The sequence below is a fragment of the Chamaea fasciata genome, unplaced genomic scaffold, assembly GCF_029207755.1.
Source record: "Chamaea fasciata isolate MVZ Bird 193981 ecotype frontalis unplaced genomic scaffold, bChaFas1.0.hap1 SCAF_8, whole genome shotgun sequence".
NCBI classification, from domain to species: domain Eukaryota; kingdom Metazoa; phylum Chordata; class Aves; order Passeriformes; family Sylviidae; genus Chamaea; species Chamaea fasciata.
The window spans coordinates 37,663,400-37,683,415 of NW_027094093.1; the positions used below are offsets into that span (position 1 = coordinate 37,663,400).

The 20,016-nt window shown below is 42.1% G+C and overlaps 1 protein-coding gene across 20 annotated transcripts in view; it reads right to left on the reverse strand.

Annotated features, from left to right (window-relative positions):
- Positions 1-20,016, reverse strand: part of NEB (nebulin) — a 99,001-nt gene that overhangs the window by 11,177 nt on the left and 67,808 nt on the right. For 8 of the 20 annotated variants that reach the window (XR_010722172.1, XR_010722173.1, XM_066190454.1 and 5 more), the window contains 24 exons: positions 18,738-18,842; positions 17,945-18,049; positions 17,717-17,821; positions 17,036-17,140; positions 16,841-16,951; positions 16,537-16,647; positions 15,994-16,095; positions 15,779-15,877; positions 15,191-15,289; positions 13,225-13,335; positions 12,980-13,084; positions 12,047-12,151; positions 10,815-10,919; positions 9,890-10,000; positions 9,305-9,415; positions 8,438-8,551; positions 8,216-8,320; positions 7,694-7,798; positions 7,479-7,583; positions 6,611-6,703; positions 5,476-5,568; positions 4,281-4,373; positions 3,699-3,791; positions 417-509 (listed from right to left, as the gene is read on the reverse strand). Coding sequence is in view for 18 of the 20 variants with exons in the window: in XM_066190454.1 (XP_066046551.1) it covers positions 417-509; positions 3,699-3,791; positions 4,281-4,373; positions 5,476-5,568; positions 6,611-6,703; positions 7,479-7,583; positions 7,694-7,798; positions 8,216-8,320; positions 8,438-8,551; positions 9,305-9,415; positions 9,890-10,000; positions 10,815-10,919; positions 12,047-12,151; positions 12,980-13,084; positions 13,225-13,335; positions 15,191-15,289; positions 15,779-15,877; positions 15,994-16,095; positions 16,537-16,647; positions 16,841-16,951; positions 17,036-17,140; positions 17,717-17,821; positions 17,945-18,049; positions 18,738-18,842 (2,484 nt within the window). In the remaining 2 variants the exon portion in view is untranslated. The remainder of the gene's footprint in view (positions 1-416; positions 510-3,698; positions 3,792-4,280; positions 4,374-5,475; positions 5,569-6,610; positions 6,704-7,478; positions 7,584-7,693; positions 7,799-8,215; positions 8,321-8,437; positions 8,552-9,304; positions 9,416-9,889; positions 10,001-10,814; positions 10,920-12,046; positions 12,152-12,979; positions 13,085-13,224; positions 13,336-15,190; positions 15,290-15,778; positions 15,878-15,993; positions 16,096-16,536; positions 16,648-16,840; positions 16,952-17,035; positions 17,141-17,716; positions 17,822-17,944; positions 18,050-18,737; positions 18,843-20,016) is intronic. The other 12 variants (XM_066190456.1, XM_066190455.1, XM_066190448.1 and 9 more) reach the window with 8 other exon arrangements.

Sequence of the window (20,016 nt, forward strand, 5' to 3'; positions counted from 1 at the left end):
CAGGGAATTAATGGGATTTTATGCCCACTGAATGTGCTAGAAAGCAGGAAAACCGAGGGAGCGTAAATCAGTTATTAATTGTGATAAATTCAGCTGGGAATAGAAATCTGACTGCTTGGAGAGGCTCCAGCAGAGGAATGAAGTATTATAGGAAGGGAATTCAGCAAATTATGGGAAAAAAATAGGTTTAAAAATGCAAACTAGCTTAAACTTCAGGAAAAGAATTAATTTAACATCCAGTGTTAAATTATAAGGAAAACATTTTTTAAAATAAGCACATGAAATATAGCGCCTAAAAATGTAAGAGCAGAAAGGGGATTTTTTTTTATAAGTTAATTTGGGAGGATTTAAAGTTTTCAGGTGTTAAAGAGTTACAGAGAACTGAAGGGTTTGTGTCTGAAATGACAAAAAGATACCGAGCTAAAATTCTCCTGGTTGCGTTTGACCCTCTCCATCTCGGGAGTGACAGGAACTGGGGTGCCAACCCCCAGCCCCTCCTTGTACAACACCTGTGGGCAGCAGGAGTGTGGAAAAAATAAAATGAAATAAAATAAAATAAAATAAAATAAAATAAAATAAAATAAAATAAAATAAAATAAAATAAAATAAAATAAAATAAAATGAGAAATAAAATGAAATAAAGTAAAAAAATTAAATATGAAATTAAATGGAATAAAATAAAATGTAAAATAAAATAGAAAATGAAAAAATAGAAAATGAAATAAAATGAAATAAAGTTTAAAAAATAAAATGAAATGTAAAATGAAATTAAATAAAGTCAAAAATGAAATAAAGTATAAAATTAAATGAAATATAAAATGAAATATAAAATGAAATAAAGTTTAAAAATAAAATGGAATATAAAATGAAATGAAACAAAGTAAAAAATGAAATAAAATAAAATATAAAATTAAATGAAATATAAAATGAAATATAAAATAAAATAAAGTTTAAAAAATAAAATGGAATATAAAATGAAATGAAATAAAATAAAAAATGAAATTAAATAAAATATATAAATGAAGTATAAAAAATAAAATTAAATGGAAAATAAAATAAAATAAAAATTAAATTAAACATAATGAGATAAAATAAAATATAAATAGATAAAATAAAATGTAAAATAAAATATAATAAAATGGAAGGGGGAGGACAGAGAGGAGAAGAGAAATAATTTAATACTGTGAACCTGCAAAGTGTGAAAAAATAAAAAGAGTTTTGCTTTGGTCAAAGCTCAGCAAGGAACGCTAAATGAGGAAAATGAGGAGATGCTGATGCTGTCACCTCACCCAGAGCTGCTGGAACGTTCCAGGGCTGCTGGAAATCCCCACGGCACAAATTCAAACAGAATTACAGAATGAAAATTCAGGACTAATTCCAGTGGGATTGGGGCAGGGTGATCCCAAATGGGGCACAAATTCAAACAGAATTACAGAATGAAAATTCAGGACTGAATTCCAGTGGGATTGGGGCAGGGTGACCCCAAATGGGGCACAAATTCAAACAGAATTACAGAATGAAAATTCAGGACTGAATTCCAGTGGGATTGGGGCAGGGTGACCCCAAACGGGGCACAAATTCAAACAGAATTACAGAATGAAAATTCAGGACTGAATTCCAGTGGGATTGGGGCAGGGTGACCCCAAATGGGGCACAAATTCAAACAGAATTACAGAATGAAAATTCAGGACTGAATTCCAGTGGGATTGGGGCAGGGTGACCCCAAATGGGGCACAAATTCAAACAGAATTACAGAATTAAAGTTCAGGACTGAATTCCAGTGGGATTGGGGCAGAGTGACCCCAAATGGGGCACAAATTCAAACAGAATTACAGAATGAAAATTCAGGACTGAATTCAGAGGGGATTGGGGCAGGGTGACCCCAAATGGGGCACAAATTCAAACAGAATTACAGAATGAAAATTCAGGACTAATTCCAGCTGGGATTGGGGCAGGGTGATCCCAAATGGGGCACAAATTCAAACAGAATTACAGAATTAAAGTTCAGGACTGAATTCCAGTGGGATTGGGGCAGGGTGACCCCAAACGGGGCACAAATTCAAACAGAATTACAGAATGAAAATTCAGGACTGAATTCCAGTGGGATTGGGGCAGGGTGACCCCAAATGGGGCACAAATTCAAACAGAATTACAGAATGAAAATTCAGGACTAATTCCAGTGGGATTGGGGCAGGGTGACCCCAAACGGGGCACAAATTCAAACAGAATTACAGAATGAAAATTCAGGACTGAATTCCAGTGGGATTGGGGCAGGGTGACCCCAAATGGGGCACAAATTCAAACAGAATTACAGAATGAAAATTCAGGACTGAATTCCAGTGGGATTGGGGCAGGGTGACCCCAAACGGGGCACAAATTCAAACAGAATTACAGAATTAAAGTTCAGGACTGAATTCCAGTGGGATTGGGGCAGAGTGACCCCAAATGGGGCACAAATTCAAACAGAATTACAGAATGAAAATTCAGGACTGAATTCAGAGGGGATTGGGGCAGGGTGAGCCCAAACGGGGCACAAATTCAAACAGAATTACAGAATTAAAATTCAGGACTGAATTCCAGCTGGGACTGGGGCAGGGTGACCCCAAACGGGGCACAAATTCAAACAGAATTACAGAATTAAAATTCAGGACTGAATTCCAGTGGGATTGGGGCAGGGTGAGCCCAAATGGGGCACAAATTCAAACAGAATTACAGAATTAAAATTCAGGACTGAATTCCAGCTGGGATTGGGGCAGGGTGACCCCAAATGGGGCACAAATTCAAACAGAATTACAGAATGAAAATTCAGGGCTGAATTCCAGTGGGATTGGGGCAGGGTGACCCCAAATGGGGCACAAATTCAAACAGAATTACAGAATTAAAATTCAGGACTGAATTCCAGTGGGATTGGGGCAGGGTGAGCCCAAATGGGGCACAAATTCAAACAGAGTTACAGAATTAAAATTCAGGACTGAATTCCAGCTGGGACTGGGGCAGGGTGACCCCAAATGGGGCACAAATTCAAACAGAATTACAGAATTAAAATTCAGGACTGAATTCCAGCTGGGATTGGGGCAGGGTGACCCCAAATGGGGCACAAATTCAAACAGAATTACAGAACAGAGGGTTCCATGGTGCTCTTCCAGGTGGATGTGTCAGCAGTGGAATTCCCAACAGGAATTCCCTCCTGCAGCAATTTTCCCACCTACGCTGGAGGCTCCTGATGTCCCCTCAGTGCCATGAGCTGGGAATGTCCCCGGGGCTCCCCACAAAGACCTCGGGACAGCAGAGCCCCGGCAGGGCAGGAACAGTGGGTCCCCTCACTGCTTCCAACCCAAACATTCCCTGTGCCGCGGCTCAGGAAGGGCTGAGAGCCCATTTCCCATGGGCTGGAGGTGCTGGAAGGGTGGGCTCTGCTCCTGAGGAGCAGTGACACCATTCCCACGAGAAATATTCCCTGAGGAAGCAGAAGGCGGGCCCTGCTCCTGCGCTTCCATTCCTGAGGTTAAAATCTTCCTACTGCAACAACGGCACGAGTTTAATGGAGGGGAAAATGAAAATGCCAGGATCCTGCCAGGGCTTTAGGGGATTGAGGAAGGAAGGGTGGCTCCCAGCACGCCCAAGGATGGGACGTGGAGGGCTTAAAGGGATTGGGTTTGGGTTTGGAAGGGGAGCAGGGCGCGGTGACCCCTCAGTACCGAGCTGATGTGCTCCTGGTTCCGTCGGACCCGCTCCATCTCCGGCGTCACCGGCGTGGCAGTGCCAGCCCCTAAACCCTCCTTGTACAACACCTGTGAGGGACAACAGCAGTGCCACAAAACCCCCACCGAGCAGAGGCCAGAGCCACCGAATCCCGCTGTTACGGGATCGTGTTTAGCGTTAGGATCGCCTGGGATTCATCACGGCACGCTCGTTCCCAAGGCAAGGATTGAGGAAGAGGCTGTGGGGGATTATTCTGTGAATGGGTCACTGCAGAGAGGAGATGAAGGCTCAGGGTAAAGCAAACGTGGGGAGAAACACCACAACTCCACAGGGATGTTCTGCTGCCCAGTTTAGCTCAGGAAATAGCCCAGGATTATTTTCAGGAAGGGTTGTTCTTAGAAGAAAAGCACGTGAAGGTGTAAATCCCCCCAAAAGCACGAACGGTGGAAGATCAATGAGTTAAAACCCTGCCAGGGCACAGCCAGGACTAAACCCCTGAGGAAGAACAAGGTTAGGGTGTTAGGGGCGCAGGATTATAACAACATCCCGTTGTTATAACTCCTGCAGGGTGGAAGTACCGAGCTAATCTGCTCCTGGTTGCGTTTGACTCGCTCCATTTCTGGGGTCACGGGCGTGGGGGTGCCAGTGCCCAGCTCCTCCTTGTACAACACCTGTGGGACACAAGCACCAGCAGGGTCAGACCATCCCTGACCTCCTCACTGGGGTTACAAGCTGGGATTATATAGAAATAAAAACACCGTTTCCATCCCGCAGGATCCTTATCAGCGCAGTCACCAGCTCAGAGTGATTTCCCTTCAGTGTGTCTTTGTTTAAAGGACACAAATTAAAATATTCTGCCGAGCGCACCCTGAGTGGGATGTTTTACTTTTCGTCTCAGTTTAGGAAATATGACAGAATTACTTTTCAGGCAGTCAGCATTTCTTTATGGGATTAATAAACAACCTTTTCTGGAATCGGTCAGTGCACAAAGATTTCACTGTGAGCTTTATTCACGTTCACTTTTGTGTGTTTGCACCACTATTTTACTTTGGGTCAAATCTCTAGGAAACAAAACCAGCTGAGTGCCACCACTCACGTTATAAGGTTTAATTTAACCTGTAGTTATTTGATTTTTTAAAATTGTGTTTTTTGATGAAAGGAGATGTTTGTGGAATAACCCCAACCTGGCAAGCGCACTCAAAGCTCTCCTTGCAAGTAGGAAAATCCTTGTACCAAAATAAAATTTTTACCCAAACAATTGGACAAAAAAATATTTCACTGCTTGGTGTCATTGAAACAAATAAATCGATTACAGCAAGGGAAAACCACTTGTGGGGAAGGTTAGAAAAAAGCAGAAATCATTTGAAAAAACAACTCAGTTGTCCATAAGTGCGCTGGGAAATTTACACTTGACTGGATATGGGAAGGTTTTGTTTTCCCTTAAAATTGTCATACAGAAAGGCTCCAATTGGATTTTTCTTCCTCAAAGTTCTGTCTTCCTGATCCTTTTTCCCCCAGTCAAACTTCAACCCATAACCTGGGAAATTTTTGTTCCTAGCTCTGTGTTCAGAAAAGGCCACAGAGGAAAGGCAGTGACTGAGTGGGATAATCCCTGTAAAACTCAGATATTTCAATTTCCTGCTGCTGGGCGCAGGGATTTGGGAGAAGCTGGAGCTTTCCCAAGAGGAAAAGGTTGGAGAGGGCCCTGGAGGGGGCAGGGGAGAGGGAATTATGGAGCTGATGTCAGGGAACAGGGACATTACGGGACATTACCGAGCTGATGTGCTTCTGGGTCTCCTTGACTCGCTTCACCTCCGGCAGGTCGGGAATGGGAGTTCCCTTCCCAATGCTCTCCTTGTATTTCACCTGCAAATTCCAGCATAGGAATTAGGGAAAGGAAAAGGATTTACAGGAAAGCTTTCAAAGGTTCCTAAAGGGCTTTGTCCTGATCTCGTGGAGAGGGAAAGTTTAAAGAACTTCACCACCTTCCCGAGGAATCTGTGACAAGGCAATTCAGCTGTTGGGTCACTGGGAATGGCGTTGAAAGGGTTTGATAAAACCAGATAAATTCCTTTAAACCTGATACTTTTTGGCCTTTCTACCAAGCAAAGGAGAATTTGGGATGTGTAGGAATCCCTCCTGTTTAACAAAGGTGAGAATCATCACACAACGTTTCAGCAGGGACGGTGCCATTGCATTTCTGCTTTGCTAACAACAAAAAAGAACATTTTAAACATTTTTAACACATTCTGCATGAACAAACTGGCTGCAGTGTTAGTGCATGACACTAAATGACACCACTGTTCAAAAAAAAAAATGAAGCGTGGAGGAGGTTTAGGGGCTTTGAAATAAAATTAATAGGTAAAATTATTCCAATTTTAGAGTGCTGTGACCTTTTAGATAACATCCAAGTTTTCCAGGACAAAACAAACCAAAAAAAATCACCACGAGAAAATTCAGTCTGAGCTGGGTAAAACAGATTTTCCTGGGAGAAGGTCCCACCCTGGAACAGGTTGTGGAATCTTCATCCTCTGGGATCCTCAAAACTCAACTCATCCTAAAGCTGAGCCACAGGGTTGGAACAGATGATTTCAACACATCCCTTCCCACCTAAATATCACTTTTTTTTCTGTCCAGACTCTGTCTGGGATGAGATCAAATTGACAGCAAGAGCTTTCGTGGTTTAGAAATGGCTTGTGAGTAAGAAACGGGATGTTAATCATTAGAGAGGTTACTGTTAAAGTAACAAGGATGGGCAAAACCTTTCAGAAAGTCACCCTTAACTGGGTGGGTTATTGCCAAACCACTGTTAGCAAGATGTAAAGAAAAGAAAAAGATAAAAAATATATATTATTTCAAGTTGAATTAGCAGCGGTAGAGTGAGTATGAAAAATCAATTCTTGTGTACCGAGCTGATATTATCCTGGGTTCGTTTAACTCTCTGCATCTCTGGGGTCTTTTCAATTGTGGTTCCAGTTCCAATATCTTCTTTATACAAAATCTTCACGTTTAGAATGAAGACAACAAGGTTAAGCATCCAAAACACAACGTTTTTCGCTCCCAGACACTGAATTTGGACACAACAGAGCAGCTGCAAGCCCAGAGGATCCACTCTGGTGCTGCCTCTCTGAAGGTGTCCAAAGCGAGCACCATTTGGGGAATAAAAAGAGCTGATTCTTTATATTTAATGTTTTTTTAAGTAGAAGATAATTTATACAGTAAATCAAATTATCAAATATGTATCAGTGGAAGATTCCTGGGCTAGTGGAAGGAGTCCCTGCCCATGGCAGGATGGAAGAAGATGAGCTTTAGGTCCCTTCCACCCATTCCATAATTCCATAATCAAAACATTTGTGGGCTAATTTTAGGACTGAAGATCATTATTTGCTCTAATTTGATTTCCACAAATATTTTCCACTTTGTTAATGGCGCTGGAGGCAAAATGCCGCAGGAGACTTGAGGTACTTGATGGCAACAGGAACTGGGCAACAACTCAGGCACACAGAGCGCGAGGGGCAGCAGGACAGGGAACTGGGACTGCCATGGGAACAGCACAAAGCAAAGGGATAATAATTACATTAATTTAATGAGGGATCGTTTAACTCTATCACAGCTGTGCCTGTGAAAGAGGGCAATCACCCCACAAAAAAACAGCGGGAGAAACACTTTATAAAGCCCAGCTAAATCTACTGTACCTGTAGGAGAAGGACAGAAAAAAAGTGATTTTATTAAAGATATTAAACTCTACATTTTTGGGGGCTGAGGGGTGACCATACCGAGCTGAAATTCTTCTGGTTTTCCTTCACCCTCAGGATTTCTGGGGTGTCCTGCACCACTGTGACTTTTCCTTTACTGTTCTGTAGGTCTGACTGATACTGCAGCTGTGTAAAGGGAAAATGGCAAATGTTAACTTTGCACTGCACAAATTCCCTCACAGTTTTCTTCAAAAATGAGAAAAATGGGGGTTTTTAAAATTTATTTCTGGGCTTACCATGCTAAAGTTCTTCTGATTCTCTCGGACCCGCTGCATTTCTGGTGTGTCAGCCACAGGCACGTAGTAGGGCATGGTCTTCTCTGCATCTTCCTTGTATTTTTTCTGATGGAAAACCCCAAATGGATTAAAATAGAAAACACAAAAGCAGCAAGAAACAAGCTGGAGTTATTGATCATTGAGTAGTGCCCGTCTTTGTGGAGATGTGAGTTCTTCTCTGTCTGATAGAAACTGAGATTATGCCTCTGTGCAAGATTTATTTTAGGCAGCAGGTTACTGAGGAGTAGAAAATTAAGAAGAGTCTGCTTAAAAAGGAATTAGCTTTGCAAAGCAAGAGAAATTATTGTGTCACTTGACACAGCAGTAAAATTAATTTGATTATTGCCGTAGAATTCCAGAGCTCTGGAAAGACTTGCTCCCTGGTGCCTTCCTGAAGGCTGTGAGAGGTGGTTATTTGGGTGTTTAATTAGTATTTCCTGGAGTTTCCCACATGAGCAGGATTAATTGCTTCACTCAAGATACCTGGCTGGAAAGGTTCTTGACCTGCTGGGCATGAATAATCTCTGGAGTATCAACAACACTGGTGTAGTTGGCTTTCTCCATTTCTGCCAATTGTTTGTATTTGATCTGTCGGGCAAAGCTCACGTTTAGGGGCCTCGATCATCTCTGCACAACTGGATTTAACCAGGAAAATGGGAATTTTTCTTTAGAAAGAGCTGAGTGAGCTGGGGGCGGGGCACAGACCTGGCTGGCGATGTCGGTGGCGTTCCTGGCGCGGACGAAATCCGGCGTCTCCAGCGCCAGCTCGGTCAGGCCCTTCCCGCGGATCTCCAGCTCCAGGGCTTTCTTGTACTCCTTCTGCAGGAGGACAGGGATGGGCCATGGAAAAGGGGCAGCAGCTCCGGAGTCACAGACACACACCAGGAGTCGTGCCAATCCCAACCAGGAATAGTGCCAGTCCCAACCAGGAATGACACAAATTCCAAACCAGGAATAGTGCCAATCCCAAACCAGGAACAGTAGCGGTCCCAAACCAGGAACACTGCCAATCCCAAACCAGGGGCACCACCAATCCCAAAGCAGCAACACCACCAGTCCCAAACCAGGAATACCTCTACTATAAACTCCTAATTATGCACACAAATAATATAATTTCAGATTATTTCAGTTTGTGCTTCGTGACTTAAATCTTGGTTTAGTCCCTTGATTAATTCATTAATGAGCCCCTTGAGTGAGTGTTGATCCCAGCTGCTGTTTCCCATCTGAATTCCTGACAGTGACTGCTCGGGAAAGAGCTCATTTAAAAGTCCCCTTTGATCCTTATTCCCTCATCCATGTTCTTTCCTGCCCTCTACTCCAGAATTTCGAGGGAATGATGACGTTCACACCAGTGGAAGGGCAGGGTTGGGTGGGATCTTGGGAAGGAATTCCTGGCTGGGAGGGTGGGGAGGGCCTGGGCTGGAATTCCCAGGGAAGCTGTGGCTGCCTCTGGATCCCTGGAAGTGTCCAGGGCTAGGTTGGGGCAGCCTGGGATGGTGCAAGGTGTCCCTGCCCAGGGCAGTTGGAGGCTGTTCCATCCCCTCAGGCATTTTCCAAGCAGCTCTTCCATACCTCGTTCAGGATTTGAGTGGCATTCTTGGCTCTCAGCATGTCTGGAGTCTCCTCTAAGGCTGTCAGTCCTTTCCCTTTGACTCCTTCCTCCAGATCCTTCCTGTACTCTTTCTGCAGGGGAAGGAGAAGGAAAAACACTGCAAAGCCAGACCAAAGGGTGTTTTACACTCTACCAACATTGTTGCAAAAAAGAATTAAAGAAAATGAAAGAAAAAAAAAAAAGAATTCCAAAAGCTCCAAAAGAAAAGAAAAGGGGGGGGGGGGAAAAATGGAAATTTGGAAAACAAGAAATAATATTGTAGAGGGTTATGGAAGAACTGCTCCAAGAAAAGATAGGGATTATTGTGGAAGATAAATTGCCAAGGCACACACAGATGGACCAGTTAGGCTGAGGGAAGTCAGAGAGGGGCAGCAAGTGTGAATACGGTTAAAGGACGAGGAAGAAATGTCCGTGGCAAATTAGCTGAGAGCACAAAGTGGATGTGAACATGCTGAGTGTGGGTGGGCAGGAGAGTGGGGAAGAAGAACTGGGAATGCTGGAAGTGCTGCAGGAGGCAGAGGGAAGAAGCCCAGAGGAGCTGGTACCTCGCTCGCTATTTTGGTGGCGTATTTGACATGTAAGAGGGATGGTGTGACCTCCAGGCCAGTGAGGTTCCTGCCCTTCATGGACTCTTCAAAGTCCTTCTTATATTCTTTCTAATGAGAGCAAGAAGAAGAAAAAGAAGAAGGAAAAAAAAAAAAAAAAAGGAAAAAAAAAGAAAAGCAAAAGAGCAAATATTTATTACAATGTTTTCATTATGTGCAAAGCTGGAGGGTGTCAATGTCACTGGGCACAGGCGATGCTAAATGGGCTCCTAAATTCCTAAATCCTGTTCCCACTAAAACTTGTGAAGCAGCTCATTGCTCTCTATGGAAATAGGACCTGATCCTGCCTTTATTTTTTATGTTTCTACTCATTTCTCTACGCAGAGAAAGCATCCAAAGGCACCGCAAGGACTCACGGCCTTACACAGCTGCTTTGCAGCCTCCATCTGGGCCAGAATAGGAAGAAACTTCAAATAAACACAAAAAAAACTGCTCAAGAAAAGAAAATGACAGATCAGGGGAGAACCTGTGACAGCAGAAACACACAAGGAATAAAAGAGTTTCTCAAAAATGGGGTTTTGAGGTGAAAAAAAAAGCAGCAGAGCACTTTCTGTGTCCTGTGATAACACACGAACACTGTGCTCTGTTGTAAAAGTGAAATTAATTTTGTACCACATTTCTTACTCAATGACTTGTTTAAGCCTCGTTTACTGATAAAAAATCACAGATGAACTGATTTCATGACAGGAAAGTGTCATGAATGTTCAGTGCAGCATTTAACAACCATCATAAAGAAATCTGAAATAACTGTAATTTTTCAGTCTATCAGCGTGCACAAGGCACAAGTAGAATCGCCTGTTAAAACCCTAAGTTTCATTTTAAAAAGAAATTTTTAAGCTTCTCAGCCTATCAGCATTGATTTTACCTCGCTCTGCATGAGCTGAGACTCCTTTGCAGTCAGGTATGTGGGAGTTTCAAAGTCCAACATGGGTTTTCCTTTTTCCTTCTCATACTTCTCTCTGTATTTCACCTGAGAAGAAAAGACAGGGAGTCACTCTCCCAAATAATCCAAGCCCTAATTATGTGCCGACTATCAACAGTTCTGTGATAAAAATTGAATGTCTAATGCAGTTTGCCTTCCTGAGATCTGTGTTATTGATCAGCAAATGTAAAAATTGGTGTCCAGGAAGTAAAATGTCCATGAAGATGATCCCTGCTTTGAGTTCTATTACCCAGATTTTCAGAGTTTCAACGAGGTGAATTTGGCTGTGACCAGGTCAGAGCCTGATCCCAAACTGGAGCAACAAGGGCTGACTTAAAAATTAATTACAACCTCATTAACAACGACCTGATTAACAGGCATTTCCTCATGGGCCTTTGCTGTGTGACATTTCTGCCTTCCCATGCCTTGACCGTCCCTGGGAGTGTCCAAGGCCAGGTTGGAGCAGCCTGGGACAGTGGGAGGTGTCCCTGTCCAAGGCAGGGGTGGGTCTGGATAATCCCAAATGTCCCCAAACCATTCTGGAATTCTGTGCCAAGCACCAGAACAATCAGCTGTGGCCCTTGGTGTTCTTGCAGTAATTCCTCTCTTGCTTTACAGCCAGTAAGTATTTGGAACAGAGAGGATCAGAGACCAAATCAGACCGTGAATTTCTCTGGAGTGATCCACTGTTTTATTCCAGAGGGGAAAACTCCAGGCATGTTTATAGTTTTGGCTAAAGCCATTTTGTTTGTAGGAAAGGAGAGCAGAGCTCTCCTTTGGATGATGACATGGATGAAGTAGCTGGAAATCCCGTCAGCAACAACCTTAATTCCTTCAGTTCCCACTTTCTGTGATTCCCAGGTCCTTTTTTTCTCTCTAAATCCCCCTGATGAATGTATTATCCTGTGTAAAAAGATCTATTTGCAGCAGGGGTGAGCAAAGGGGATTGGCTCTGGAATGAAGGAATCACACAGAGATTTCATCTGTGCATTTCATGTGTTCTGAACTTGCAGGAAATGTGCAACTTTTGCTCTCTGGATCCTTCCCCAGCTGTGCAGTGCTGCTGGGGCAGAGAGGCCCAGGGGATGTCCCAGCCTGGAGGATTCACTGGGAGGATTTTGATGGAATTTGGAGCGCAGTGAGTTGGGATAAGGACAAACACACGTCCGACTTACGTGGCTCTGGAGCTCTGAGGCCTCCCTGAGATGAACCTGTTCAAGATTATCTGGCACCACATGGTAGTGACCCTTACTCTTCTCATATTGCTTCTTGTACTGGTACTGAAGGGAAGGTGTCAAAAATCATCTCAATCCAAAAAAAAAAAATAAAAATCTCTCGGCAAATTTACTTCTTAGGTCCAATCAAAGCAACATTTCAATGGAACATCAGAGAGAAATTAGAAATGCAAGAAGTAAAACAAAAAAACAAGAAGTTTAGAATTGATGTTGGGGGTTAAAGATGTGGGGGAATAGTTATTTTTTTATGGTCATTTGGATTGCAGCAAGGTTTTGTCCAAATCAGGATTAAAAGAAGAAAAAGGAAGAGAAGAGAGAAAACACAGTGAGTAATGAAAAGGCTGTACCAGGCAATAAAGGTTTTGCCTTTTCTCATTTTCAATTATTTTGTTAGGCATAATTATGTGGATTTATAATAGCGGAGTGTTAAACAAACATGAAGAAAAAAAAAACAGATTTAAAAAAAATATTAACCCACCAAGAAAAAAGGAAAAAAAAATTTAAAAAGAGTATTTGTTAGTGTAGTGCAATCAGTTAAAAACGGGATCAAGAACCAATCCAGTAAAAATTATCAGTGGATTTAAATGATTAGCAGTCCTTCAATCAGTTAAGATGGGATCAAGGACCAATCCAGTAAAAATGATCAGTGTTTCAAACATTAGCAGTGGTGCAGGTGATGAAGATTTCCCTTCCCAGAGCACAAACGCGGGGGAGGCGCCGGTTAAGGGGGAACCATTAGGAACCAGAGGAAGAGATCACTACCAGGTGATGCCCACGGAGGTACCCCAGGGAGCAGCTGTTACAGGAGGAGTTAGCAGAGAATTCCCAAGGGAATTCCCACCCCTGGGAGCTGTGGGATCACCCGGAGCTTACAGCACTGGCGAGCTGGCTCGTGCTCAGCACGTGGTTCATGAGCAGCGACTCCTTCATGTCCGTGACGGGCTTGTGCATCTTCTTCAGGTCTGCCTTGTACTTCACCTGCAGGGAAGGAGGGCCAAACCCATCAGGAGAGGGCCCTGCTGGTCCAGCCTGGCCTGGGGGACGTTCCAACCGCACAAAGGAGGGATTTGGGAAAGCAGGATGGGATTTCCTCCCAGGAGAAGCAGAAGCGAACGTACCTCGCTGGCCATGTTGTGAGCGTCCTTCAGGGTCTTGTAGATTTTGGCCTCCTTCAAATCATATTTTGGCTTTTTACCCAACTCTTTGGCAAAGTTCTCCTTGTATTTCACCTAAACAGAGAACAACTAGGTGTCACAGGTGCTCTGCAGGACTCACCTGTTTGGCTGCAGAGGGCCCTGTTTCGGTGGGGCTGGTTGGGAGGAGAACGAAAGTGCAGGAACTTCAAGGTGTCCACTGGAATAAAGATTATTTCAAAAACGACCTGGCACGGAAAGAAAATCTACATCTCTTTGACATTTACAAGGTACCGCTTGGCAGTTTTTCTTCCAGTGCAAAGGTCACATCTCTTCATTGTAAAAATAAAAGAGCCAAGAGAATTGTATTGCCAAAATTCTGACCCCTGGAGGTGAAGAGTTTTTCACTTGATGGGAACAGTACATTGATTTAAGATGTTTCACAAAGACAGAGACAGGTATGATAAGGGTAAAATAAAATTATATATTATATAATTATTATATATAACATTATTATATAATATATAAAATATTATAATGTAAGAGTATATGAAAGAGTGTTTAGAAGAAATATTTATACACTTCTTGGAGAAATAAGAGCTTTAAAACCCTCAAAACTTCACCAAATACATCAAATACTTTTCTATCCAGTGTTATGCACACAGTGCGTTCTGTCTGGATTAAAGGAGGACATTAATGATCACAGAGCAGTGACACAATTAATTACTAATGATAAGTAATTAATTAGATACTACAAGAGTTTTAGTAACACTTTCAAACAACATCAGCTTCAGCCAGGTCAAACACAGCAATGTGAGCCATCAGAATCCAGCACATCCAGCCTGGAGGCACAGGAATATTGACAGCAACGAGAGATTTTTAAACCCAAAAGAAGAGCTGCTGGGAGATCAGTGCAAATTTAAAAGCAAGCAAGCCAGACAGACAAAATCCAACAGAAAAAAAACCCAAAAAACCCTCAACTGGATAAACAAAGTGACATGATGCTTTGCAAAGTTTATGAGAAGAGATGTCCAAGAGAAAAAAAGATGATGCCAACCATTCTTTGCTCCCTCACTGCCCCTCCGGCAGCTCATTCTCCCTCAGAACCAAAATTATCTCAGCAAAGAATGTTTAAAAGACCAAGAGGGGAAAAAGAATGGGAAACCAGGATCTCATCACTGAATGGGAGCAAACAGAATTTCTCCTTTTCCTTGTAGACCAGTTTAGAATCGCTGGTACTCCTGAGGAGATCCTTGGTTTTCCTGCAGACACCGTGGTGGACATTCCAACATCCAGACATGGCAGCGGAGACAGCCAGACATAGATAAACACAAAATCCCTTTTTTTTCACTTGGAAATACATGTGTAAAACCGAAATGGCACAGACCTGTCTGCTGCCACTTCCAAATGGGCAATCCAGGCTCTGGTTTTCTGTTTTCCAAAGGTTTTGATGTGGGAAGAGTTCTATGAAACAAAGAGCCCTCAAACCAGTACAGGCTGCACTTCTCAGTGGGACTGATTCAGTCACAGCCTGCTCTTCCATTAGGAAATTCCAGCCAATAAAATAGTTTGATTAAAGTTTAAATTAAGTTTTAATAGAAGTTTGAAGAGTTAAAATGAAGTCCTGGTGACTGTTCACTGAAAATGACCAGCACCATTGTTCAGGTTGGTCATACACATATATTTACACACGTATTTCCCTGGGGTTTTTTTTTCCTTTTTGGACAATAACAGCTCAAATTTTAGGTTTTGGGGTGAAAAAGGTGGGTTTTCACATTATGTGAGTGCACTGAAACCTTCCATAAAAAACCCTGGAAGCTCCAAAATCATTATGAAGGGCACAACGACATTTAAAGCTTCACGTGGTGCTGCAGAATTGCAAGATAATGATGCCAGCAAGAGACAGATGCACAACAGTGGCACTAATGGCAGTTAATTAAAGTTCTCTTACATGACTACTTAGCATATTTGCTTTCTTAAAGGTTCTCATCCAGGGGGTGTCATAGGAAGCAGCTCCGTGGCCTCTCATGTGTTGTTTGAGGTACTCTGCCTACAAGCAGCAGCAAGAAAACAAAGGTCAGAAAAGGAAAAATCCAGAATTCATACATGAAGGGGTGGGAAAGAACCAAGAGGGATTGAAGTCCTGGCACAAGATTCTTTTAAAGATACCAAGAAGAAAGGAAGAAAGAAACCAAGTGTCCGGTCAAAGGATGGGAAATAAGAGTCGGGTAAAGGTTGGTTCTGGTAAAGCCAATACCCAGAAGAGCTAAAAAAGAACAGGGCAAACACTTCAGCTTCAGTATTTATGCCACAGCATCATCTTAAGGTTTTATATCTTCATTAATGACAGTAGAAAAGTTTAACAAAGAAATACTTTGTACTGGTATTTAATTTTTACTTCACCCCGTTCCCTTCCTTTCCCTTTCCCCCTAATTAGGAAATAATTTAAATTATAATCATGGCATCACTCGGTAAATTAATTTTATGTCTCATTTCTCTCACTGCTTTGAGCTTCACCAAGTTTTCACTCTGCCCTTACCTGGCTGGTGAGTTTGGACACCTCCTTGGCCAGCTCAATGTCTGGACGTCCCAGCATGGTCACACCCAAACCTGCTGCTCCACGCTTCTTATATTCAATCTAAAAAAAGAAACAAACCCTTAAGGAGTGAGGAAACCCCCTTTGAATTATTCTACTGGACTTTGTCATTAAATTAACACTAATTAATTAGATACAGAAGGCTTGGAACCACTCACATTGCTGATTAACTTGGCAGCCTGAGTTGCTTTCTTAATATCTGGTCGATCTGCTATGGGTGTGTAGTGGAGGTTGGTTTTGGCATCTTTCTTGTATTCAATCTAATCCGTGGAAAAAGAGAGAGGAAAGAAAATTAATGAGGTTTATTCATTGGGAATACATCAATTAAGGACACAGCAACGTTGCTGAGAAAGTGAAGGGGTTTGTTTTGGAAATCAATTCCCGAGGAATGGATCTGGGAATCTGGTTTTGCAAGTTGTGTACAAATAAAGAAATAAATATGGGAAATTCTGTCTGTGCCTGACAGGTTGAAAAAAAATTATTAGTGTGATTTCCACCAGATTACTTGAAATCCTACAACGTGGTTTAAATGCAAATCCCTTATTTCAGTGCAATTTTATATTTGCAAATATTTGTCCATTTATCTTTCAAAATGACACCTGAACATGGAGGAAATTCAGAAATCCATAAACTCAGGTTTTTTTCCAGCTGGATTTGCTTATATAACCTACTAAATTAATGGAAAAAGGAGGCAGACTTACTGTGCTCTGTTTTTTAGCAACTTCCATGGCATGTTTCACCTCGGGAGGTTCCAGCATGACAGAATAATTGGACTTGCCTTTCTCCTTCACAAACTTCTTCTTGTAGTTTGTCTGCCAAGAACAGCAAGGGCCACGTGTGAGTTTTTAACGTCACAGTGGAAGGAATGCCACAAAAACTTGGAGAAAAGCTCCTTGAAAACCGCTGTAGGTAGATAAAGAGGAGTCACCTCGTTCCCAAAATGTGCTGGCTGCAGCTTTTGGAGTTTGGGTTGGAAAAGCTCAGCTTTGGGGATGATGAGCTCACCTCGCTGACGTTCTTGGTCACCTCCTTCACGTGGACAGTGTCCCTGGTCTCGGGCAGGGTGGTGAAAGAGCCATGGGGCAGCTGCTTCTTGCTCTGTTCTTTGTACTTGTTCTGCCAGCACAGGGGAAAACCAGGTAAAACCCAGCAGCTCCAGCACGGAATTGAATGGAATCAATGAATAAATGAATGTTTTACCTCAGACACCAGAGAGCTGACGTTCTTAGCCAGCAGGATCTGAGGAGTGTCAGGGACAACCAGGCAGGTCCCACGGGCTTTGTTGTGCTTCTCTTTGTATTTTATCTGGCAGGAAAGAAAATACCAGTTTAAGTAATGTGCGTTTTGTCTTCTGGCAGAATAGGAAGTAATTAGTAAGGTTGTGTTTGCTTGTTAGGGCACAATTTTGCAGAAAATCCCATATTTTTGACATTTTACAGCCGAATCCATACATTCCTATGGCTCTCACTCGGGATTTTTTTTTTTTCATTTACTGAATATTAACATATTGTTAATAATTATTAAAGGTATTTTGTGTTATTATTAAAGATATTTTGTGTTATTATTAAAGATATTTTCTCCAGACATTTCCATTTCAACATCAGGAAGGCAGAGATTCACCTGGGTGTAAGGTCTAGGGACGTTCAGACCACGTCCACTTTGAATATTAATTTCAATTATGAACTAGGCCTGTGGCTTTACCAAATTTATTCAAATTTATTCAGTCCATTTGTTAATTAAACAAATCACAGAATTAAGTGAGACTGAGAAGAACTGTTCAAAGCTTCGTTGTTAAACCAATTCTATTTGCAATAGAACAGGTAAGTAGTGAGCGTGGTGGTAGTGGAGAACTTGGGGAGGAAAGGTGAGCTCAGTGCTTACATCACTGGCCAGGATGGCATTATTTAGGGCCAACACTGTGTTTTTATCATCTGTGACAGAGAGTTTGCACCCCTTGAGGAATTCCCGGTCCAGTTTGTACTCGTACTGCAGGAAGAAAAAAATAAAAGATAAAGTGAGAGAGTCTCTGATCTTCTCCAATTTAAAAAAAAAAATTCTGAATGGGAGAGATGGGAAAATGGAATATTCAGTGTATTCTGATTTTCTTACATCACTCTGCTGCAGAGAGGACTTGGCTGCTTGGACAAAGTCAGGCCTGTCAGCGATCAGGTGCCAGTGGGCTTTGGCTGCTTCATATTTCTTCTTATAATCCAGCTGTGTGCAGGGAAAAACCAAACAGGAAGAGTTCACTGGGAATTGGGTACGCAACATACGGAGGCCAATTCTCTTTTGGTTTGTGAGGAGAGGTAAGAAAATGTATCTACACCAGATCAGGGCTTTTCTCTGGGTCAGGCACTGTCTACTCACTGCAGTTTTAACACTGCTGGGTGGAGAAAGGAATATGAAGGTGGAGAAAGGAATATGGAGGTGGAGAAAGGAATATGGAGGTGGAGAAAGGAATAAGAAGGACTGAAATGGTGTCCTGACTTTGGAGAAAGGGAGAGATTTCAGATCATTCCTACTGAAATGGGTGCTGGGCACCAACAACAGAAAACACAGCAAAGTTTTCCGTGATACTTTGCTTTGTCTCCAAGAGCATCATCCCACAGAATTCCTGGGACAGTTGTGTCTCTGCCAAAAAAACAGAGGACAGCTGGAAGAATGGGATGTGCGACATACAAGAGCCCCAAGGACAACTCAGCAGAGTGAACACTTCAGTATGAAATAAATTAAACCACATTTTATTCCAGCAGCGGAAGGATTAGAAGCGACGTCCAAAGGATTCAGTGGAATTTAATTGCTTGTGGAATAATTTCTCGTGGAAACAATTCCTCGTGGCTTCCACTGCCGGTTCCCAACACCCTCCAGGATAAAATTCAAACATGAACAGGACAGGACTCACGTTGCTGTTCAGCTTGTAGGCGTGTCTGGGAGTTTTGATGTGAACTGAATCTGCCACGACGTTGCAGCGAGATTTGCTCCTCTCGTACATTTCTTTGTATTTCAGCTGAAGAAAGACAGAGATGTAAGAATGTTGACACAGATCATATCAGCATCAACAAGAAAAGCATGCAAATATGAAAAACCTAATTAAAATTGCTCCTGTCTGGATAAAATCTTAGTAGGAGAAAATCACTCAGGGTTCTGGGCTGGGGAGGAGGTGAGGGTCGGGCACAGTTTGGATTTGCTGGTCTTGGAGGGATTTTCCAACCTAAATAATTCTGGGATTCCATGAGAAATGAATTCTACTGATACAACTTGATATCAAGCACCTGCCTGAAGGCGGGTCCTCTCCAGCAGCACTTTATATAGAAAATGTGGCAGCTTTAACTCACCACGAGGCACAGACTAAGATTAAACAAAATCGATCCATGACCAGTAATTCTGAATATTTCTAGCTTTTGGCAGCCGAAAGAAATCCTTTGAAGAAGCTGATTTTCTGACAGTTACACGAACTGAAAACTCCTTCAGAGAATCTCAGCACTCAGTTTGGAACTTAAAAAATGTCCTTCAATTCACGTCTCTGACTCTCAACGATCCACTTTAGTATCTGGATAAAAATTATTATTTTTCCTCCTGGATTTACTAATTCTGTAGAAATCGATGGAGCATCTGGATGAGATTCAGGCTACTTATTTTGACAGTACTACGCTGAGTTTCAGAAGTTTCAGTATCCTCATTTATGGATACCTAAGGAACAACGAAACAAAGGCCAGGAGAAGGAATCAGGAGCAGAAGCCTAAACTCTATATTATTCTCTCCATTCCCTCTTCCTTTCTCTCTCCTTCTGACTTTTCTATTGCCCTAGAATTAAAATATATTTATTTTGTATCAGAATATTTACCTTACATATTCACAGTATCCATATAAGAAATTAATAAATACATCAATACATGAAATATTTTATTCAACCCTTAAAAAAAAAATCCACTAAAGGAAGAAAAACCAGAAAAAACTTCTCCAACTTAATGATTTAGAGACCACTTCTAGCTCATGGCTTTTATTTCTAGTGAGGGGTGATTTGTCCCAGCAAAAAAAATGTTCCAAGAGCTCCAGAAGAAAATTCTATTGAAAACTTTCTGAAAAGCTGGGTTTTGAAAAAGCCCTGAATGCAGATAGAGTTTTACAGGCCAAAATGGTCTAAGAAGGTGACGGTTTGCACTGACAGCGTTACACAGGAG